This window comes from Salvia hispanica, chromosome 3 (genome assembly GCF_029641045.1).
Source record: "Salvia hispanica isolate PSC_SH4W2 chromosome 3, Shi_PSC_v1, whole genome shotgun sequence".
NCBI lineage: Eukaryota > Viridiplantae > Streptophyta > Magnoliopsida > Lamiales > Lamiaceae > Salvia > Salvia hispanica.
This window is the reverse complement of record NC_142694.1, coordinates 32,526,912-32,549,718: the sequence shown is the minus strand read 5'-3', so window position 1 is coordinate 32,549,718 and position 22,807 is coordinate 32,526,912. Positions and strand designations below refer to the sequence as shown.

At 34.7% G+C, this 22,807-nt stretch overlaps 1 protein-coding gene across 1 annotated transcript; it reads left to right on the top strand.

Moving 5' to 3' along the window:
• The first annotated feature begins 4,526 nt into the window (after positions 1–4,526).
• On the top strand, positions 4,527–6,875 carry LOC125211090 (uncharacterized). The gene is made up of 2 exons (XM_048110779.2): positions 4,527–4,770; positions 5,638–6,875. Exon 2 carries the CDS (start codon positions 5,711–5,713, stop codon positions 6,671–6,673), a length of 963 nt encoding a protein of 320 aa, XP_047966736.1. The 5' UTR covers positions 4,527–4,770; positions 5,638–5,710; the 3' UTR covers positions 6,674–6,875.
• The last annotated feature ends 15,932 nt before the right edge of the window (positions 6,876–22,807 follow it).

Below are 22,807 nucleotides of genomic sequence, written 5' to 3'. Positions count from 1 at the left end.
TAATGTTATTAGTTTTTAAAATTACTATTTAATCTTTAAGTAATTTACAGAATTATTGACCCCAATTCTGTTTAGTGAATACCAATTGAATTTCTTTCAAATTTTTAACCCATAAGAGGAACAAAAAATCCTATAAAGAATATACTCCTATTTAGAGGTCACCACGGTTCAAGAACTGCCGGTTCCCAGTTCGGAATCGGCGGTTCAGGTTCGTAAAAATGCTGAACCTGAACCGGCCCGCCTAGGTTCCGGCGGTTCCGGTTCTTGAACCGATTCATACACGGTACATAGTCGGTTCAAGACCGGCGGTTTCCAGACGGTTCCGGGCCGGTTCAGGTTTGGACCGCCGGTTCAAGTTAGTTTTATTTTTTTATTTTTTTTATTTTTTTTAAATTTATTTATTTATAGTACTAATTACAAATTACACCTTGTAGTTGTAGTCTTTTACTATCGAATAAATAAATAAAACGAGAATGACAATTCAATTGACAAATAGAGTAGAAGTCGACATTGGAGTTGGACAATTGGAATTTTATTGATACAATTATACAAATTTGAACGATATGTCGATATTACAAATACAAATGTTGAAAATTGAAATTACAAAAGAGTCAAAAGACTTAATACATAACATAATACATGTTTGTTAGCTTGTATAACAATTTAAATAAAAAAACTTGAAGTAAAAAATAATAAATTATAAATGTAAATAGATAGTATATATATATATATATACTCTTAGTCGGCGACGGAGATGTTTCTAGATAACTAAATTGAGGATACCTTTAGCAATTCAACCTTAATTGTTGAGTTTAATTTAACCAATCATGGTAGAATTGTCAAAAGTCTCCCGGATTTAGTTTTATAGAGAAGTCTTCTTCACCGATTAGAGTATATACAAATACAATTATATAATTGTATTTGTATATTTTAAAGTTGAAACAATTGAAAAAAATAAAGAAATAAAGGAAAATGACTTGAGCCCAACTTAAATTTAATATTTAAGTTGGGTTGCCTACGTATCCTTAATGCTCAATTACATTAAGGAATCAAAGTCCACGTAGTTCTCTTACCTTACTTACCTATTCGGAAATCGGCGGTAGACCTTCCACTCCACCTCATTGTTATTGTTCTTCTTCTTCTTCGTCGGGGTAGTAGTCTTGGTCGGTTTGTACTTGGGTGTTCCAATCTAGCTCTTGGTCTCTAATGTCAGCCGAACACCAATCGTCAAGTAACATGGTGGCTTCCATATTTTTTTGGCCAGATAGTCTACTTCTTCTATCGTCCAAGATGTTGCCTCCAACACTAAAAGCGGACTCGACGGCGACAGTGGAAGCCGAAATTGAAAAAATCTCTTTGGCCATTGATGCAAGTATGGAAAAATCTTTCTCATGTGTTCCCTACCAATCGTGGACGTCGATTTGGTTGGGAACGGAACCTTCATCTTCATTCAAAGAAAAACGTGAGTCAAAATATAAATCTAACTCACTTACCGTCCTTGCCGACGAACTGCCGCTGGTGGTGTAACCGTATAGGTCGGCCAATTGGGATTGTGCGTCAGGGTCATCAACTTGAAAGAACCCAAAACTATGTTGTTGATGAGGGGTGGGTCGTTGTCTCACTTGGTGGGTACTGTTGTACTTGGCTTCGTATTCGGCAAAGAGAGTTCGCAACTCAAACTCAAATGCATGTTTGATGAAGGAGAGATTGGGGAGGTTTATTTGGAATGTTTCGGACAAATTTATGTTGTAGTCCTCATTGGTGTCCGATTGCAAAGACCGAAGTGGTTGAAGGTCAATAGAACTCAAATTGTTGTAATAAAATTCTAAAATCTTCAAGGTACCGACTAATTTCCATTTCGGATCCAAAACCTTTGCACTTAAAAACACAGTTGGAATCTCACTGAAATACTTAAGCCATTTGTCAATCATATAATATAAAACACACATCAACTCAGGATTTGTAACGGAATTTTTCATAGCCGTCTTAAAACCAAGTGATATATACATGCAATGCTCTAAAACACGAACAGATGTGCAATAATAAACACCCGATAACTCAACAGTCGCATTTTTGAAACCTTTGAACAACTTAAACAAACTCATGCTTTGCTCCCAACATGCATGCGATAGATATAAATCATCAACGGGATAAGTTCTAAAAAAATCAATCAAATAATCTATATGCTCCAAAGTAGAGTTCAAACAATCATATGTGGAGTTCCATCTAGTAGACACATCAATAGAAAAATTTGTGTACCTGATTTTCTTTTGATGACAATATTTCTTCTAATTCTTACCAATTTGAGGCTTCCAATGGATCAAATTTACGGTAGTTCTAATAGGATCAACATGCTTTTGCCACAAAGAAAGAGCATCTTGTACACATAAATTTAAAATATGACAAATGCATCTTTGATGAAAATACTTACCATTTATAACCGGGGCACAAGCCGCAAATAAGTCGGCAATACTTGCAGTGTTAGCGGTTGCATTATCAAAACCAACAGAAAAGACCTTATTGCACAATCTATATTCATTCAAAACTTGAATAATTATAGCAGCAATTGCGGTGCAGTGTGTGGCGTAGGAAATTGTCTAAAACCAATCAAACGCTTGTGCAACATCCAACTATTGTCCACAAAATGACATGTAATGCCAATATAAGAATTTCTTTGAAAAGCATCAGTCCACACATCAGAGCAAATGTTTAGTTTGTGACCCAAAGTGGACAAAAAACGTGTTACTTCTCTTTGCTTCTCAAAAAATTGTTTGTTGTTAGATCTTTGATGTGAAGTTGGGGGTATTCTTTTAGCACCGACATTAAAAGCGGTTTGCATAGTAACTTCATATTTTTTGTCATCAAAAAAATTGAAAGGCAAATGCTTCATTGCAGCCCATCTAACCATAGCATCTTGAGCGACTTTATGATCATATTTAAAAAGAGGCGTACCTGTTGTTTCAGACGCACCAGACGGGAAGTTTAGTTGGGTTTGGGATTTGGCGGTCCCATATTCGATCGGATGCTTTGCCTTTAAATGACGATGGAGAGTACCATAGCCCCCACCGGTAAAAAAGGGGTAGAATTTATCTCAATAGTTACAATATGTGACAAATTCATTGGTCTCTTGTTGAGTGGTTGGATCTAGTACCGGGACTTTTTTATAATGTTTAACAAAAATATCCGATTTCAACGCCTTCTTATTAGTCTTATCCCGCCCGGTTTGAGTTTCAGGAGGAGGAACCGCTTCATCATTTTCACCAACTTGTCCGGCGCTCGTCGGAGGATATTGTTCAGATCCTCCACCTCCAGTTCCACCATTACCATCGTCGTCGTCGGATGATAAATTCACGTAGTTATAAGAGTGATAAGACTCATAACATTCGCCGCCGGTGCCGCCACTCATGTGGCTAAGTACCATGGCAGCCCTATGATCTTCTTCGGCCTGCAAATATTATATACAAACGGTATAAATAATATATAGTACCAAAAACAAGAATATATTTATATATTATATATAGTTGTGACTTGTGAATTTAAAAAGAATTTGTAAAATTAATATTCGAACAACTTACTTGCAAACGCATAGCGGTTTGTCGGGAAACCCCATCCATAACCTCACGACGACTAGGGCGCCTTGATTTCCGACGACCACTTTGATCTTGGTCTTGGGCAATTCTCTTGCCCCGATCACCACCACGACGAGATGAAGACATTTTTTGCAAATTAAAAAATAAAGAGAGAGTATAACTAGAGTAGTGAGGGATGATATTATTATGATAGACAATTGAAGTAAACTGTAAATTATAAGAACAATTTGCACATATATTAGAGTAAACAACTTGAGCAATTAGAGAGAATGAAGATAGAGATGAGAGAAATTGTGAGATTGAGAAGAGAAATTCTTGTTAACACAAGAATGGGGTGAGTAGAAATGAAGGGGAGATGGGGTATTTATAGGAGAAAAAATCAGATTTAATAAATAAAAAAAATAAAAAAAAATTTGAATTTCAAAATTTTGAAAACGGCCGGTTTACCGCCGGAACCGTCGGTTTCTGGCCGGTTTCTGACAAAACCGGCGGTTTGGTCGCCGGTTTCTGCCCGTTCTGCAACCCTACGCCTGACCGCCTGAAAAAGCTGCCGGAACCAGCGGTTTCTGGCCGGTTTCCAACCAAACCGCCGGTTTGGTCGCCGGTTTCTGCACCCCTACGCCTGCCGCCTGAAAAGCCTGCCGGAACCGGCAAGCCGCCAGTTTCCGGCGAACCGCCGGTTACGGTTCTTCATTTCTTGAGAACCTGAACCGGCCCGTCGGAACCGCCGAACCTTATCCGGTTCCGAACCGTCACCGCAGTTCCGGTTCACGGTTCCGAACCGCCGGTGACAGTTCCGAGCCGGTTCAGCCGAGCCGGTTCGGTTTGGTGACCTCTAGTCCTATTCGGCTATTGGTATAATTATTGTAGAACAATAAATATAAATATTTATAACAAATGTAAGAAAATAAAACGAGCAAACTATCACAAAAATACCAACACTACCCTCCATATTTTCTTTGAATGTCTTTACTAGCCTTGGCTGCAAATCTGAGATGAAATCACCGCCACTGATATTATCGCTTCTCCAATTCATCGGCGACGAGATCCGCCATTGATGACTGATTCCCGACGCTCTCAATCGAGCAACCGTCTCTACTAAATCTCAACCTTTTCTGCATTCTGGAAGCTAATCGGTTTAGGCTTTCCGCATTGCGTTGCAGTTATCCGTGATATTGAAGTAAGATTTTTTGCTTCAATTATTCGATTTCAGCGTACTTGAGGTTCCTTCTGAAAGTTTGTTGATTCTGAATTTCTTATAATCGGAGAGCTTTGGACACCTTTCGTTTATGTAATTTGGATGGAAATCCCTTCGGAACTGGCTGATTTATTTTAATTTAGGAGTTTTTACATGCTTTTCTGATATATGTGTTTGAAAATCATATGCTTGATGCTGGTAGCTGCATTTTTTGTGTAGTTAATGAAGCTCAATTTGTCAAGTATTCGATGAAGTGATGAGAAATGCAAAATTAGGATTAGACTGTAGCTATCTTGCTTTCATAGGTAGGTGCAATGTAGTTGATTGAAATCATATTTCAGTGTTAGAATAAGCAGATCCTAATCCACTTAATAATCTGACAAAAACTTCACGCTCTGTTTATGCATCAAACGTTCAAATTTCAAGATATTGCAGATGTTGATAATGCTTGCTAAGTTTGAATTAGCTTCTAAATTTGTGGTTTATTTAAGAGTATGAGTTGGAGGGTATCGAGAGACAGCCGAATGCAGAGGGAAAAGCACAAGATTCTGTTAACTGATATCTTGCCATCATCCTGAACCAACTTCAGATTCAATCCATCATGATAATGAAGTAATGCCCTTAATTTATTGGATGAGTTTGAGCCATTTGTATGTCTTCAATTTACTGAGGTGATAGTTAAACTGTAGAACATTGCTCGTAGTATATTCTTATCTGGATGTATTTATGCTTTGAATTTAGGTATCAGTGTTTCAAATGTAACAATCATTTCACCAAACGATTTGATTACTTTGAGAAGATAAGCTCCGTTTTAGTTAGATTGTATTCTAAATCCCAGTTTGTTTGTAGAATCTTAAAATCCAGCTAAGGTTCCGGTCAGAAGCATAAGGGTCTGGGAAATCCCAGATTCACTGATTGCCGGATGGCACTGCTTCCGTCAAAGGGAGTGGTGATTTCCATTCCCAGCTTAGTTCTATCAGCTGCAGCTTTTGCAATCCTCTTATTCTTCTTGCTATCAACCGGCTCACCCCCCTCTGCTCCTTGCTCTTGCTCCGCCCCAACTGTGGACTACAGCAGCAAGATAGGTGGAGAGCGTGTTTCAACTTCAGCTGAGGACATAGATTGGTTGAAGAGTCGGGTTGAAGCCAATGGATTACATATGCAGCAGAACATTCTACGCAAGGGCATAAACCCCCGTACCCGCCAACAGCAGCTCCAGGATCTTCTAAACTTCAAAGGCATATCTCACTATGAAGGAGAAGATGCTAACAACCATACTGCCCTTCCTTGTCCCGGTGAGCTACTTGTAGAAGAACACCACAGCAACTACGGGGAGCCTTGGGCAGGTGGAAGGGATGTATTTGAATTTCTTGCAGATTCGACCCGTCTAACACCTAATTCAAGAGTTCTTGAGATCGGGTGTGGCACACTTCGTGTTGGCCTGCATTTTATACGGTACTTAGTTCCAGAGCATTTCCACTGCCTAGAAAGGGACGAGCTCTCTCTAATGGCTGCACTACGCTACGAGCTTCCATCACAAGGCTTGTTGTACAAGCGCCCTCTGATTGTAAGAGGCGAAGACATGGATTTCAGTAAGTTTGGGTCTGATACTGTGTATGATTTGATATATGCCAGTGCTGTTTTCCTCCATATTCCCGACAAGCTCGTGTGGACTGGTCTGGAGAGGTTGGTTGGTCGGCTGAAGCCTCTAGAAGGCCGAATCTTTGTCTCACATAACGTCAAGTTCTGCTCCCGTCTGGGAGGTGAAGAATGCACGAAAAGGCTGACTGATCTGGGCCTCGAATATAAAGGCAAGCATACACATGATAGTTTGCTCTTCAACCACTACGAGGTATGGTTCGAGTTCAGGCGATTTAAGGCTTAAAACAGCACAAGATAGCAATCCTCGATCGTTCTTCTGACCATGGTGGGAAGGGAGCAGGAAATGTTGATGATGAACATTATTGCAGAGGAAGTTAGAACACTATGCAGAGGTTCTGTTGATCTTTTGTTACCCTTTGCAGGTTTTATGTATTAATAGCTATATTCAATTGTACCTCTGTTAATGAAATTGATTTTGAATGGTATATCTACATGGATCTCTTGTATCATTGTTTAGTTGGTTACTGAGTATGCTCTAAAATCTACTCCTAAATAAATAAATAATACTCCATCGTCCACAACAAATTGTCCTAATTTCTTTTGGGCTACAAAATGAATTCTCTTGTGTCGAGTTTAGTATTTGGACCTGATTAATGAAATCATTTTGGGCCTGATTTATGGAATTGTTTTGGGTATGTCAATAAAAAAATTCGGAATTATAAATGGTCTCTAATAAGATGGGTTTCATTTCCTAATATTTTTTAACTATGGAGTATCTCTATTTCACTATATAAATTTTGTACTAAAATACTTACCATTCATTACCATGATAATTTATTAATATATGAGCTTGAATCAGATTATTTAATTCTTTCTAAAGATCAAATGGATGTCACCCAAACTTTTATGTACTTACATGTTTTTTACTTCTAATTCACCCTCCCAACAACCTGTCTTTGGACTTTTTCATTGGAAATTGAAATTTTACTATTTTGCTCATGTGCATGAAATACATTAAAAGTCTTTCATTTTTATTCAAGCAACAGTATGGTATTTAAGGTGTAAAATAGATTATACTAATAAGTTTGCTTTGCTTCCATCCACACAATAAATGTCTTAATTTTCGTGCTCAGGGCAAATAAATTTTCAAATATAAATGTCAAAGAACAAAATGCCGTAAGAGTTCAACTCTACCCATCTCAAAATAGCATGTTCAGATTGTCGAGTATAAAGTTTATTTATAATTATAAAATATATGGGTAAGTTCAATAAATATAGATTTTGATTTGTATATATGATGCATTTGCATTCAGGTATAAGTATAACCGTATACAATTTCGGACAATGCCAATTCACCTTAGGTAAGATATAATTTTATAATTGTTGTGGGGATCTCGAAATAGTAAGTTGAAACTGTCGAGTACATAGTTTGTTTATAATTATAAAATAAATACAGGGGTAAGTTCAATACTAAATATAGTTTCGACTTGTGCAATGCGTTTGCTTTGAGGTATAATCGTAAAAATTTAAGGCAATACCTTTTACCTTAGGTAAGATATTATGTTATAATTAGGAGGTGTTATATTCTCATACCACCTTTTATCTATTTAATACTAGTAAATATTAACTTTGTACCCTCAATTTATCCCATAATTACACATAAAAATATGTCCCTCACCTTTAAGTGATAGTTTAATACTCTTTCCGTTCCATAGTAATAAAGGCATTTCATCTTGCGCACTCTTTTTGAAAAAATAATTATAAATAGTTAAAGTGGAGAAAAAGTTTAAGTAAAAGAGAATATTGTAGATAAGACTAGGGGAATCACACACACACGATATCTTTTTATATATAATTACTAGGGGAATCTACCAGTGAGCCCAGTGACTATTCACTGCTGATTTGTATGTTTGACCGTAGGTGTACTGAACACCACTTTTGGTGGAATCCGACTAATCTTGCTTGGACGAATTTGCAGATTAAGGTCGAAAGTCTCCCAACGGGTGGTGGAGTTTGAACCTGTTACCTCAAGGTCACCACATCTCCAAGCTGCCAACTGCGCTACGACCCGTTGGGTGATATATTTTCTTTAATGGGTAATTGTTCTACATAAAAAATAATGTTAACTTGCTACATTAGGTAAAGAAACACTTCCATCTTGAATAAGAACAATTTCCGATACCATTTTGTCACAACAAAGTTGAAGAACATCTCGAAGTTACAAATATTAAACTCATCTCACAATCTAATTGTTGGGAAATCTTTTTATAAGTATTTATATTTGATTTTCTAGCATCCTCAAATCTTGAAAGCCTATCCACATTGTTAAACAAAATCATGAATTATTAAATAACATCAGTATTCCCACACACCCCAAAAAGAATCTTAACATTTTTTTAACAGATTCGGGTTTGCCATTTTTAGTTTTCAAGAGTTAAAAATGGGAATAGCATTTTACAGTGGGCTTGTATAATTTCCATATTTATAAACAAAGCCACCCATTTTCAATATTAAAGACATTAAGAAAAAGAGTAATAGATTCTCATATTTCCTCTTTCTTTTTATGCATATCAAGATATATAACTTTTCACACCACCTCAAAAACAATTTCCCATTATTATCACTAGGATTATTAGTAAAAAAAATACAAATTATATAAATTTCCAAAATTTCCACAAATTTAAATTCACTCGACATAAAATGATTGGATATATATATTGACGAAATAATGTGCATTATTTAGAGCTGTGGTGCTCAAAAATCAGATGTAGATGAGTAGATCTATGTTTGATTTATGAGCATCCATTTAACTATAATCAATAATTTCACGTTAGTATTTGGATGTTTAAAGTTGCACGTCTATTAAAATTTAAGTGTCAATTAATTATCGATTTGAGTAATTTTTTTTTAAATAATCAAAGTTTCTACTATAATTTATCACCAATTTTAGTAATATATAGAAAAAACCATAAAACTACTAAGTGGATTTACATTGAACTAACCATTATTAGTAATTACAATAATTATTCTATTTTGAAAAGGCAATATTCGGTATAGCTCAACCTTACATCATTACATTATTTAACAAAATAAAAACACAGAGGAATTCAGAATCATGAACAGTGACATATCAAAAAGGCCCTTGGCTGTTTTCGACTCAAAACTTTTCATTGGGGCCAAATTCCAAACAATATAATTTTAAAGAATAAAAATTTTTAAAAACAACAAAATTTATAGAGGGAGAGAGAAATTGCAAGTTGCAGTGACGCCCACATGAATACGATGCACACGCTTTCCGGAGTGGGAAATAGTCACATGCCTCCACTTTGACTTTTAGCAATTTGAGAACAAAAATCACACGAATCTTTCCATTAATGGAAAAGAAATTGCCAACCAAACCCCTCACACCTTTCCTTTTTCTTGTCACTATTATTTTAACCCTCAATATTAGTATATAGTTATTATTCAATCATGGCATCATTTTTTTCTTTTTTTTAATTTCTTTGTCTTTTGGGCAACAACCCCACATCATTTCCAACAACACTATTTTTCATTTAGTTTGGTGAAAATAGAAAAAGTTTTACCATTCCTTGAGCAAAAGGTCCATTTCCAATTTCATGATATAAAATTGGGAGAGTGGACAAAATAATTAGGTCATGCTTGGACATGTGCAATGTGTTATTCCACTAGATGGAGATCAATTGCGACATTAGAAAAAATAGAAAAATATTAAATTGAATTGAACTGAATTGAGTTGAGTTGAATAGGAACTTATAATTACTCACTATATAATATGGTATATATTTAAAAAAATATCTCACATTTTTTGTACCGATTCGAGTTAAAATGAGTTTAGTATTTTATTAGAAAATACACATAATAGAAGCAAAAATATGAAGCATTGCACACATGAATGATAATTACAAACCACAAGATCAACAAAAAGATCAAATCATTGTTAACGCAGAATAATACATATATGGATAATTATTATGAACCCTTTAAAAAGATTAATCTAGACAAAATCTTATTATCAACTTCATGAATCAAATTAAAATGAGTTATTAGGGTTTTTAATATTAATTACACTTAGTAGAAGCAGAAACACGAACATGATGCACACATGAGTTGAAACTATACGGTAACAACAAAAGATCCAATCATTATCAAGGCACGATAACACGTAAATGAAAAATTGTTATTGATCCTTAGTTAATAGTACTCCCTCTGTTCCATAGTAATGGAGGCATGTATTTTCGGCACGAAGATTAAGAAAAAATTGTGTAAGGTGAGTTAAGTAAATGGAGAGTTAAGTGGAAAATGAAAAAGGTAGAGAGATGAAGAGAGAATAAAATAAGAGAGAGTAAAGTAGGTATGGAAAAATGTATTGACTTTTATTAAAAAAATGAAATGACTTTATTACTATGGAACGTACCAAAATGGCAAAATGACTCTATTACTGTGGAACGGAGGAAGTATTAAATTTAATTCCAGAATCAATTAAGAAAGGCTACTAAACTAATTATAGATGAGTAGTTGTGTACGTGACCAATTTTTTTTCCATAATATACATTTTTTCCCTTTATTTTATTTTGGATAGTGTGTTTGTTGGGCAATTTTTAAATGTATGGAAAGTAGCCCTCAAAGATAAATACACCTACCAACAATCAACCTTTATTAATCCAAATTGCATAATGCAATGGACACAAAAATTGATGGGCTGGTTTTATCAAAATTATGATGTGGATTTAATTTGAGTTAGCAATACTTCGATTTTATTTTAATTTTTTCCTTAGTAAAAAGGAGAAAAAAGAGTTGTCTCCTAAGTACAAAACTATGCTATCTTTTTGTTAAAAAAGCTACAAAAAAGTGTAAAGCACATAATACATAGCTTTCCCACGAAATAGGAACTCTGAAATTAAATCTCTAAAACTTTAATATTCTTCTAATGTTAGTCTATTTGGCCATAAACATTGCTGACTCCTTAATCACTTTTTGTCTCCCTACACTAAAACCACACACATTCCACTTATATATCTTTCATGCAATTATTTATAACCCATTCTTCAAAATTAGGTTAACTCGCCCTAATTATAATATAATATTGAACTTAAAATAATTGCATTAACCAACTAAAGATTCTTTGCCAACTATTACTTCTCTTGTTTGGAAAATTAAAATAAAAACATGTTTCTTAATAAGTGTCGTATTCAGAAATTTTATACTTATTAGATTTTTCATGCAATCATAAGGACAAAAAGGAGTGAATATCCACTTTCTCGATATTTTAGTATAAACTGAATTAAAAAAATATTATCATGTGAAAAATTTGCTCAAACTTAATTAGTTATGTCAGGAAGTGCTATAGTTTTAGACAATACCTACATTTGTATACGAGATAATAATCATGATATCTACTAATCAGATGAAAATCAAATTAAGATAAATTGAAGATTTTATAATTGAAAAGGCTCACTTTCAAAATGAAAAAACAAAAGGCAAATAAAATCATAAATAATGCACTGCCCCTTTTTTTATGCTGCTGGCATGTACAAAATAGATGAAATAATATATTAGTAGTAATAAATACGTCGTCACGTCTTTCAATAAACTATGAGTATAAACTAAATTATTTTACGAATCTTTATTTTTGGACCTTACTCTTCTCAAAATAATATCGACCGTTAAATTTATTGAAGTGTCGTAAAAGATAGTAGTAACATTTTCGTTACCTTGATAAAAATTGGATTGGTTAAAAGACGAAAAAGGGTATATTTAGTAGTATTACTTATTTATTTTAATTGGTTTTGTATAAAATGATAGTATTACTTATTTATTTTAATTGGTTTTGTATAAAATGATAAGCGAATTCTTAATTTTGTTGTAAAGAGTATGAATTAACAATAACTACTCAATATGCTAATATGCATAGTACTACTATTTTTTTAATAGTTTACATAAATGAACAAATAATATTATACACTTAAATATATTACCTACAAAAAACTTTACTTGCGAACCTAGTGTAAAAATAATTTCCTTCATCAAGAAAATATTATTGATGAACCACATGAATCGGTATAGCATTCAACAATGATTGATTGAAATCAAATCCGACACCATGGTATGGACATAAATATATGACATCTATATATTGCAATATTATATTTAACTTATTTTCAAATTTATGGGTTATGGTTATGACCCTATTATTAATTGATATTTTCAATTAAATTAATAGCATCCCATTAAAATATACTAGTAGCTGTTTTTTTCGAGGATCGAGGCATAATGTTTTACCAAATAAAGAATAAAGTAATGGACTAAAAAAGTCATATGCCATGAGGGCATCACCAACAGGCCTCGCAGGCTCGCAAGTACAACCATTCGTGACATCAAGACGAGCTGGCAAGACCGCGTTGCATGGATGTGGTGGGATGGACAATGCGCGATAGAGGAAAAACAAGTGAACTAGTTCACCATTCGCTACGCCCTTCTTCTTCAATCATATTGTGCAAGTTCATTCACTTGTGTAATATTCGGATTGACAACAATTTTGTCTAGTCATATTTTTTCTTAAAATGGGAATGACTCAATAATTGGGGAGAAAAAGAAAGAAAAAAGCATATTTAGATTCTAATATTTTTTAATTGTTTTCTTGAATTTGATCCTTTTAAGTTATATATAAAATTAAAAGAGACAAAATGCATTACAACATATCAAGATTCAGATTACAAATAACTCAAAAACATGGGCACAACAGAACTTTCCACAATCAACGAAACAATAATTGCTTAATATTACCATATCCGTATAATTGAAGTACAAACATAAGTAACAAAATTATAAGAATAATTAATAGAAAATAAATAAAATTATTTGTAATATATATTTTTCTATTTGATCCAAGAAAACTGAATTAATTAATCGCGAACTTCCACACTATGACTTTAGATTTTATTTAATCCTTTTGCTTAAAATATTTGCGACATCTTGTAAAAGGATCACCGTTATATGTAATTTTACATCAAAGACTTCTTTTGGGATTAAAATGAAGTTGATTTTTGTACTCCATAAAGTTATAACTTTTTTCCATGTTCTTTATATAATACGAACATAAATTTAACTGACATTTTAGTATTAAAATGAGACATTAAGGTAAGACATTTTTGAGAAGCGAATCCCACTACCACCGTGAGGAGACTGCCACCTCTCGGGCACAAGCGTGAGGCCTCTGTGGAGGTGGGTCTCCGATGGGACAGTGGGTTGAACTATCTCCTCTAGTGGGCCGCTGAGTACTGTGATTTAACTCCCCTCACTGATGTCGGGCCGGGGGTGGGGGGCGCCTGGGGTTGGCGACACAACCTTTTAGTAACAATAAATTTAAATAAAAATGGTATAGGGCTCGTGTTATGGGTCTGCAAAATCCATTGTGAGAAAAGAATTTGATTCCACTACGTGCTCACCCACCCACCATACTAGAGCCGACAACTTTTGATATCGGGTAAAAATGCGAAATGATTATACATAAAATTAAATTTTAATATTAAATTTAATTATGTTTGTATTTGTGTTATTGTCGATTCGATTCAATATCCAATAAGAACATGAGAATTTCAGGTTAGGTTGAGTTCAGATTGTATTCGAATAAGTCAATCATAATTAACATTACTATTACAGTAGTACTCCTACTAATTATTTTTATTTCAGATTTTTATTACACCATTGTATTAGATTTAGGATTTTTTTTATTTTCTCATGGCACCTTCATTCCATTTCCATGCCTTCATCATTATTCCGCAAGTCTGCGCACCTTCATTCCTTGCCTTCATCTCGTATCGTTATCACATATTGTAGAGTTCGTGTCAAGTCAACACGAAGATCGTTTCACTAGCATATTCATGCCGTATATGGATTGGGCTCGAGTTTGAATATAGCATGTCAGATTAGTGTTCATGTTGAACATTTCTTTAACAAAATTGGTTCAGGATTGATACGAATTGGATCAGTATCAGGTCGACCCAATATCCACACGATCATGTACCAAAATGCATAAAACGTCTTTAAAACTTTCTCCAATCTTACCCCAAACACAAAATGCAGTTAAAAGTTGTATTCAACCGTGCTCCAAAATGCAATGCAATAAGTCCAATTTCGGGGTCATGGGACATGGACTTATGTCAAAATACCCAATATAGCCTTAATCATTGACGTGACAACACAATAAAACAAGGGGTAGCACGGATAAATTACACGTCATGCAATTGCTGCTATTCCAAATGTTCAATAATTCAGCAGCACTTTGAGGGGTGGTTTTCTGGTTATGGGCGACAATTAATATACACGTAGGTGTCGACCAATAAATATACATATTCTTGATGAAATTTTCGACAGTCAAGTCAAAAAATAATTAACCCAATACTACATCTGGAAACTACATTATTGTCAAGTACTTTGTGACAAATTTAATTAAATTTTCTATCAATACATGCAAATAAACCGACATGAATTGAGCCAATAAGGGAGAGAGGGGATTACGGCTAACCAATAAACTTCTTTTTTCATATAAAAAAAAATCTTACTCGCTCCTTCCCTCTGTCGAACTACAAGTGAGACATTTTCTTTTTGCCGTTATTTTGCGAATATGATAATATATAGTTTAAGTAGATAAAAAGTAAAGTAAAAATGGAACAATATAAAAGAAAATCATATCTACATTATCATCTTATTTACTTTACTTTTTCTCCGCTCTAACTAACATTTTTACAAAATAACGTTTGAAATGAAATGCTTCACTCACAGTAGGATGGAGAAACTTCCTATGTTCATAAAAAATTTGCTACCAAAATTTGCCCCATTGGTAGCATATGAGTGAAGTGGTATGATATGAGTGAAGTAAGAGTCATGATTTAAAAAATACTGTAAAAGATGAATTATATAGATTCTACTACCATTAAATGGAAAGTGACAATTTTTGTAAGCAAACCAAATATCATGACAAATTTCTCGTAGACAAGTAGAGTATAAATTGCATGCAGTTTGTGAATGTAGTCATGTAGAAGCAAAGAGACATATTTTAAAAGTGAAAAAAAAACACTTTTTTTTTCATTTTTCGTTCAAAGTGATACATTTATTTTGGATGTCTCAAACAAAGAGACACATTTTAAAAGTAAAAAACACTACTCTTTCTATTTTATTTCTTTCAATGTAACATATTAATTAAATAGAAATAAATATGTTTTTACAGCGAACAAGAAATGTAGGAGTTTTGTTTTAAATAAAATTGAAGAATTAGTAAAGTATTGTGGAGTAGTGATTTGTTTAACTTCCAGTTAATCAAATTCTACATACTCATACATGAATCTTTTTATAGAGCATAGTAGTACTATATAAAATCACAGACTTAAAAAAAGATTCCACCTCGAGAACTACAACTAAAGTTTATGCACATATATGCGTTCTAGCATGGTATGATTAATCCCTCAATAAATACAAACATAACAGTGTAATGTTTTGTTTTGGTTGGGGGGTGGAGAGGGAGGGGTAGTGGGGGCAGTTGGTCACATCAGTTGTAGGGGACCGTTTTGTATTTATTGATTAGTGCTCTAACCCCAATTATTATAACCTACACTCGCCTTAAAAACCACTACCACAATTGAGGGCATGACTTTATCTATGAGTCTCACTTCAATCAGCTTCATTTCAATTTTATATGAGTCTCACTTCAAATCAGCTTCATTTCAATTTTAGCTACTCCTTCCGTCTACGAATAAGAGTCTCGTTTTTTTATTTTAGTCTATCTGTGAATATGAGTACTGATTCACCTTTACTATAAATAGTAATAGAGTCTCACCTTTTACTAACTCATTTGTCACATTTAATTTAAAATTAATATATACAAGTGAGACCCTTTATTTCATTAACTTTTTTTCACTCATTTTTCTTAACATTTCTTAAAATCCGTACCGCCCATAAACGGGACTCCTAATGGCTGACGAAGGGAGTAAATTATACTCCTATTGCGGTTGATTTCTTTTCGACACATAATTTAAAAATGATTTATTGAGTTAAATAGAGATAATAATATACTACTCCCTCCGTCCAATTAAAAATGAAATGTTTTCCTTTTTGGTTTGTCCCGTTAAAAATGAAACATTTCTAAAAATGAAAACAATATTCTCTTTACTTTTTCTTATCTGTTACTTTACTCTCTCTTCATTTACTCACATAACAAGACTACATAAAATCTCGTGCCAAAAAGCAAATGTTGCATATTTAATGGGACGGAAGGAGTAGAAGAGATGATAAAATAGGAAAGATAAAATAAAATTAAAGTAAAGGTAAGATATAATAGATGTTTTATTTTTAGCTAAAAATAAAAATCAATCACTAATAGTGGAATAATCAAACAATGGAGATCAATCAATACGGTGGGAAGTATGTAGTATTATTTATTGAAACTTGTACTCCCTCCGTCCCGCTTAAGATGACACGTTTTCCTTTTTAGTTTGTCCCAACTAAGATGACACATTTCCTTTTTTGGTAATTTTTTCTTTCCAATTAATACATTCAACCACTTTTTCTCACTCTTATTAAAATATTCATTTTTCTTTATCTCTCTACTTTAATACTTATACTCACATTCTCTCTCTCCAATTAAACATTTTAACCAATAACTCCTAAAACCCCGTGCCGGCTAAGCAATGTGTCATCTTAGCCGGGACGGAGGGAGTAATACTTAGTATAAAATAATAAAGGTAAAATAAAATAAAAATATGTAAAATCACTTGAAATTTAAAATTACTCCCTCCGTCCGCCATTAGGAGTCTCATTCATGAGCGGCACGGGTTTTAAGAAATGTTAAGAAAAGTGGATGGAAAAAAGTTAGAGGAATAGGGGTCCCACTTGCATATACTATTAGTTTTAAATTAAATGTGAGTAGAATGAGTTAGTGGAAGGTGAGACCCTATTACCATTTATAGTAAAAGTGAACCGGGACTCTTCTCGCAGACGGACTAAAATAGCAAAACGGGACTCCTATTCACAGACGGAGGGAGTATAATAATTTATTTTGAAAAATTAAAATTAAAATATTCATCATGTAAAAACTACAATTGCTAGAGAAAAAAACATCATCTAAATTCCCATTTTTTTCTCGAGCAGTTGGATCAGTGTATCGTACCCAACCGCACTTCCCACTACCACTACAACTGATTTAAGAGCACTCCCAATGGAGGTGGCGAATTCTCGGCGATAAATCGCCGATTATCGCCGAATTATCGCCGGCCATTGTGGCGAAGTCGGCGATAATTCGGCGATAATGTTACCGTTGCTTCGCCGAGTGGCGATTTATCGCCGGATTATCGCCGAGCGATCGCCGGCCACTGTGGGCGACGCTCGGCGATAATCGGCGATTTTTAAAATTTTTTTTTTTTTTTTTGGCCGAACGGCTATTTTATCCCACCCCTATAAATATTTCATCCTCTTCCTCCATTCATCACCCACAAACTTCATTCACACAAATTTTCAATCTTTTTTCTCTCCATCTTTATTAAATGAGTTCTGATTCATCGTCTCGTGCTCAGTCCGACGAGGAAATATCACATTCTTCTTCCGAAGAAGAGGTACCTCCCGCTCCCACCGGATGGGATGTAGCGGGTTTCGCCAACAACCCAATCAACAACTATATCTCCCGCTGCATACAAAGCGAGATCGCTCGAATGCAGCAGCCACCCCCCCAACGGCCAATCCGCCGGCGGCGCCGATACATCCCTCGCAACCACACTGGTGCGCACGATCGGCTGTTCGCCGATTATTTCGCGGAGGAACCACGTTATCCGGCAGATGTATTTCGTCGCCGGTTCAGAATGCGCCGCTCCCTCTTCCTGCGCATTGTTAATGCGTTGTCCGCGCGTTACCCCGAGTTCCGGCTCCAGCGAGACGCAGCAGGGAAGCCCGGACTATCGCCCCTACAGAAATGCACTGTTGCCATCCGGCAGTTGGCATATGGAGGGTCCGCCGACATGTTCGATGAGTATCTGCAATGCGGCGAGACGACTGGCAACGAGTGCCTGAAGAATTTCTGTCAGGGCGTGCGAGAGATATTTGGGGAGCACTACCTTCGCTCGCCGGACGCAGCTGACTGCCAGTTCCTACTGGATTGGCACTGGAGGACCCACGGCTTTCCGGGGATGCTCGGCAGCATCGACTGTATGCACTGGCAGTGGAAGAACTGCCCAACCGCGTGGCGAGGCCAGTTTACTACCGGCTACAAAGGTACGCATCCCACCATCATTCTTGAAGCCGTTGCCGACCAACGGCTTTGGATTTGGCATGCTTATTTTGGTATAGCCGGGTCGAACAACGACCTAAATGTTCTCAATTCCTCGCCCCTTTTCAACGAGCGGATCAACGGATTAGGCCCCTCCATCGAATTCACGGCCAATGGCAATGTGCATAACATGGGGTACTACCTGGCTGACGGCATCTATCCGCAATGGCCCGTGTTTCTGAAGACGATCAGATGCCCACTCGGAGATAGAAGAAGGTATTTTGCCCGAGCGCAAGAGTCTGCGCGCAAGGATGTGGAGAGGGCATTTGGGGTGCTCCAATCGCGATTTGCACTGGTAAAGGGTCCGACGCGCTTTTTCTACCAGGGGGATATTGCCGATATCATGTATGCGTGCATCATCATGCATAACATGATCATCGAAGATGAACACGAAGGCGTCCTCGACGTCACCAACGACCCAAGTGTTGCATCATCGAGTCACGGTGTCTCAACCGAGTCCGCCCGCCAGGGTGTACCGCACAACGAACATGAACGGTTCCAGGCGTTCATGGACATACACCAGAAGGAGGCCCATCAAGCACTACAACACGATATCATCGAAGAATTGTGGGCAAATAGAAACCGCGCCCACCGCCCTTGAATTTTTTTTTCTTTGAATTTTTTTTTTGATTTTTTATTTCCATTCGTGTACTTTTTTTTTTTTTAATTTTCTTCGTTGTAATGTGTACCCGTGTTTAATACAACGAACTTTATTACTATTTATTTGATTTATCTTTATAAATTAAATAAGCTAGCTTTATTATATATAAAAATAAAACAATTAAATTAGTGATGATGTAAAAATGAAATGTTGAGTTAGGGAGAAATAAGGGAGAAATAAGGGAGAAACCATTGTAGGGGTTGGCTAAAAACTGGGGATAAAATGTGATGCTGATGTGGCGCTGATGTGGCAGGAGTTAGGGAGAAATAAGGGAGAAATAAGGGAACTCCATTGGGAGTGCTCTAAGGCGGCCGCAATTTCAGTCAGTTACAATGAAGTCGTGAACGTGATGTGCTACAACGGAAGACTATTTTTGACTTCATTGCAAATAACTTCAAAACTAACTACTCTCATCGTCTGCCATTACTTCATAGTAGTACTAATTTTCTTTTCAATCCATGGGCCAATACTTTTCAAAATTAATTTTTCCACTTTTAACTAGGAGTAATTTTGAAAGACAAAAAGAGTATTAAAATTTAAAAATATTATGAAGAAAAATGAATACCAGCTTGAGCCACACGCGCCAGTAATGCGTTGATGGGTCGCATTACTCTCCCGCTCCACTTCCCACTAACGAACAATGTGAAAAGGGTAAAAAAAGAGGAAAAGTATAAAGGAAATTATCTTCTGTAGTCATGGTGTAATGCACCCGTGTAGCGTGTCGACTTACAATTGCATCAGGCGCGTTGATTGGGTCCACTGTTGTTGGAGCAGAATTTGTTAAAACTTCGAGGACTAATAATGTTTAGTTTAATTTCACCGAGGAGATAGGACATAGGAGACTTTAAATAAATTTTAAATAATTTAGATGACCAATAAAATGTTAGTAGGATGGTGATCCTTAAAATTAATCATTCAGATGGATATGAAATTAACCACGTTAGTAGGGAAGCTATTTTATGTTGGAAGCATAATTAGGGAGTAGTAATTAATTACATTCAATATATGCGTCGAATACAATCAATAAATATAGAGTGAACTACAAAAATAGTATTTGGATTATGTGTATATCTCGTCAATAACTCCTGAACTTTAAAAATATCTCGAAAATGGTCTTTTTTCAATGTTTCGTGACGAAAATACCCTTTTGGGGGTTTTGGAGGGTTTGGGCAATTTGGTCTTTTTACATTTTAAATCTGATATTATTTTAGTGATGTAGTAAATATGATATTATTTCAAAATTATCATTCTTCTTCCCTTTTGTCATCCTTCACTTTGTTTCTTTAATCAATATTAGATTTAATTTTATAAAATTCAATTTTAAATTCAATTTTTAAATGTCAATAAAAAATTTTAATTATTAAAATTACTATTAAATAACAAATTAATAGTTTTAATCAATATTTGATATTGTCTAATATTTAATCAATAAGGTACGCCCCCACCTTAGTTTTAATCAATATTTAATAGTTTTAATCATAAATAGATCATATAACACGATTTATTCTGAAATAAAATATATAGGAGAATTTGACTAAAAATATTATGAAGTTGACTAAAAATTTGATACTAATAAAAATTTGATATAGGAGATTTTTTGTTGAAATTTTCTAGTTAATTTTGATTGTTTTCAAATTAATAAACGAAAATTATATTAGTCTTACATTAGATGCATATTTATTTCGGAATAAATCGTGTTATATGATCTATTTATGATTAAAACTAAGGTGTCGTCGTACCTCATTGATTAAATATTAGACACTATCCTATCAAATATTGATCAAAACTATTGATATGTTATTTAATAGTAATTTTAATAATTAAAATTTTTTATTGATATTTAAAAATTGAAATTTAAAATTTAATTTTATAAAATTAAATCTAATACTGAAATAAAGAAACAAAGTGAAGGATGACAAAAGGGAAGAAGAATGATAATTTTGAAATAATATCAGATTTAGTACATCAGTGAAATAATATCAGATTTAAAATGTAAAAAGACCAAATTGCTCAAACCCCCCGAAAGGGTATTTTCGTCACGAACAGTGAAAAAGGACAATTTTCGAGATAAACGCTTAGTCCAGGGTTGTCTGGGGATATTTTTAAAGTCCAGGATTGTCTGGTGAGATAAACGCATAGTCCAAGGACTATTTTTGTAGTTCACTCATAAATATAAAGTAGAAAATGTATTTGGATTCATGCCAGTGTTCGATAACTATGAAACGAGGAAATTTTCATTTAAGTGTCAGTCTAGTTGAGAGATTTTGTTTTTGTTTTCTGTTCTCTCTGTTCGCCATTACTTGTTATTAGTTTTATTTTCTATCACTCTACTATTTTCGATAATTGACCTCACATTCCACTAACACATCTCACTCATATTCCATTATAAGACCAATATAAAAAAGTATGACTCTCATTCAACCAACTTTTTCCACCTTCCTTCTTAAAACCCGTGTCAGGTCAACTTGTGACATTTATTGGCGGACAGAGGAAGTACATTCTATCAATACAAATGTGATTCTATTGCAACTTTAATTTCATTCAAATCAAAATTAAAAACTGTCCAAACTGATATCTGTACAATACTATTGCAGAAGATCATTTAAAGCTTAAAGTTATGTTACCTTAGCGATTGCATATGATCATATCGTTCAATAGATGCCATTGTTCGATCATATAGATTTTTATACCCTGTGTGTCGACTTTCCAACCAAACTTCACGACCGATCTGCTTATGTTTGGATGTACTCATTATTTATGTTAAATTAAATCTACTTTTATACTCCTTCTGTCCCTCTGTAGCTGAGTTGTATTCCTTTTTGGATCCCACTATAGCTGAGTCGTTTCCTTTTTTGGCAAAAAGCAACAACTTTTACTCTCTCTTACTTTACTCTCTCTTACTTTATTATCTTTTCATCTCTCTACCTTTTTCCTTTTTAACTTGATTATTCATTTACTTAACTCATTTAACACAACTTCTTAAATCTCGTGCCGAAAAGAAACGCTTCTACTATAGAGAGACGGATGGAGTGTACTTATTCGAAATTTTCAGATATATACAGCTAAAATAACAACCTATTTACAAATGAAGCAACATAGCTGTAAGACTCGATTTAGTAAAACATTGAACTTTCGATCAAACCTTAAATTACTTCCACAATCAATCATTTAATAAATTATCAATATCACTTCTTTCATCGATATAGGAGCATAGTTTTATTTGAAATTATGAAAAAGAAGTATATTTAACTAGCGACCAATCAAAGGTAGAGGATGGTCCCAAAATTATACTATTCGACGAATGAGAAATCGACATTTGATCTGCACCCTACTTTGATGGCTAGTTTTCTGGGTCCATGCCGTCATATACAAACGTTTAATCTTGGGACTAATGCTATTTGATCATATTATAATTAAGTATTTCT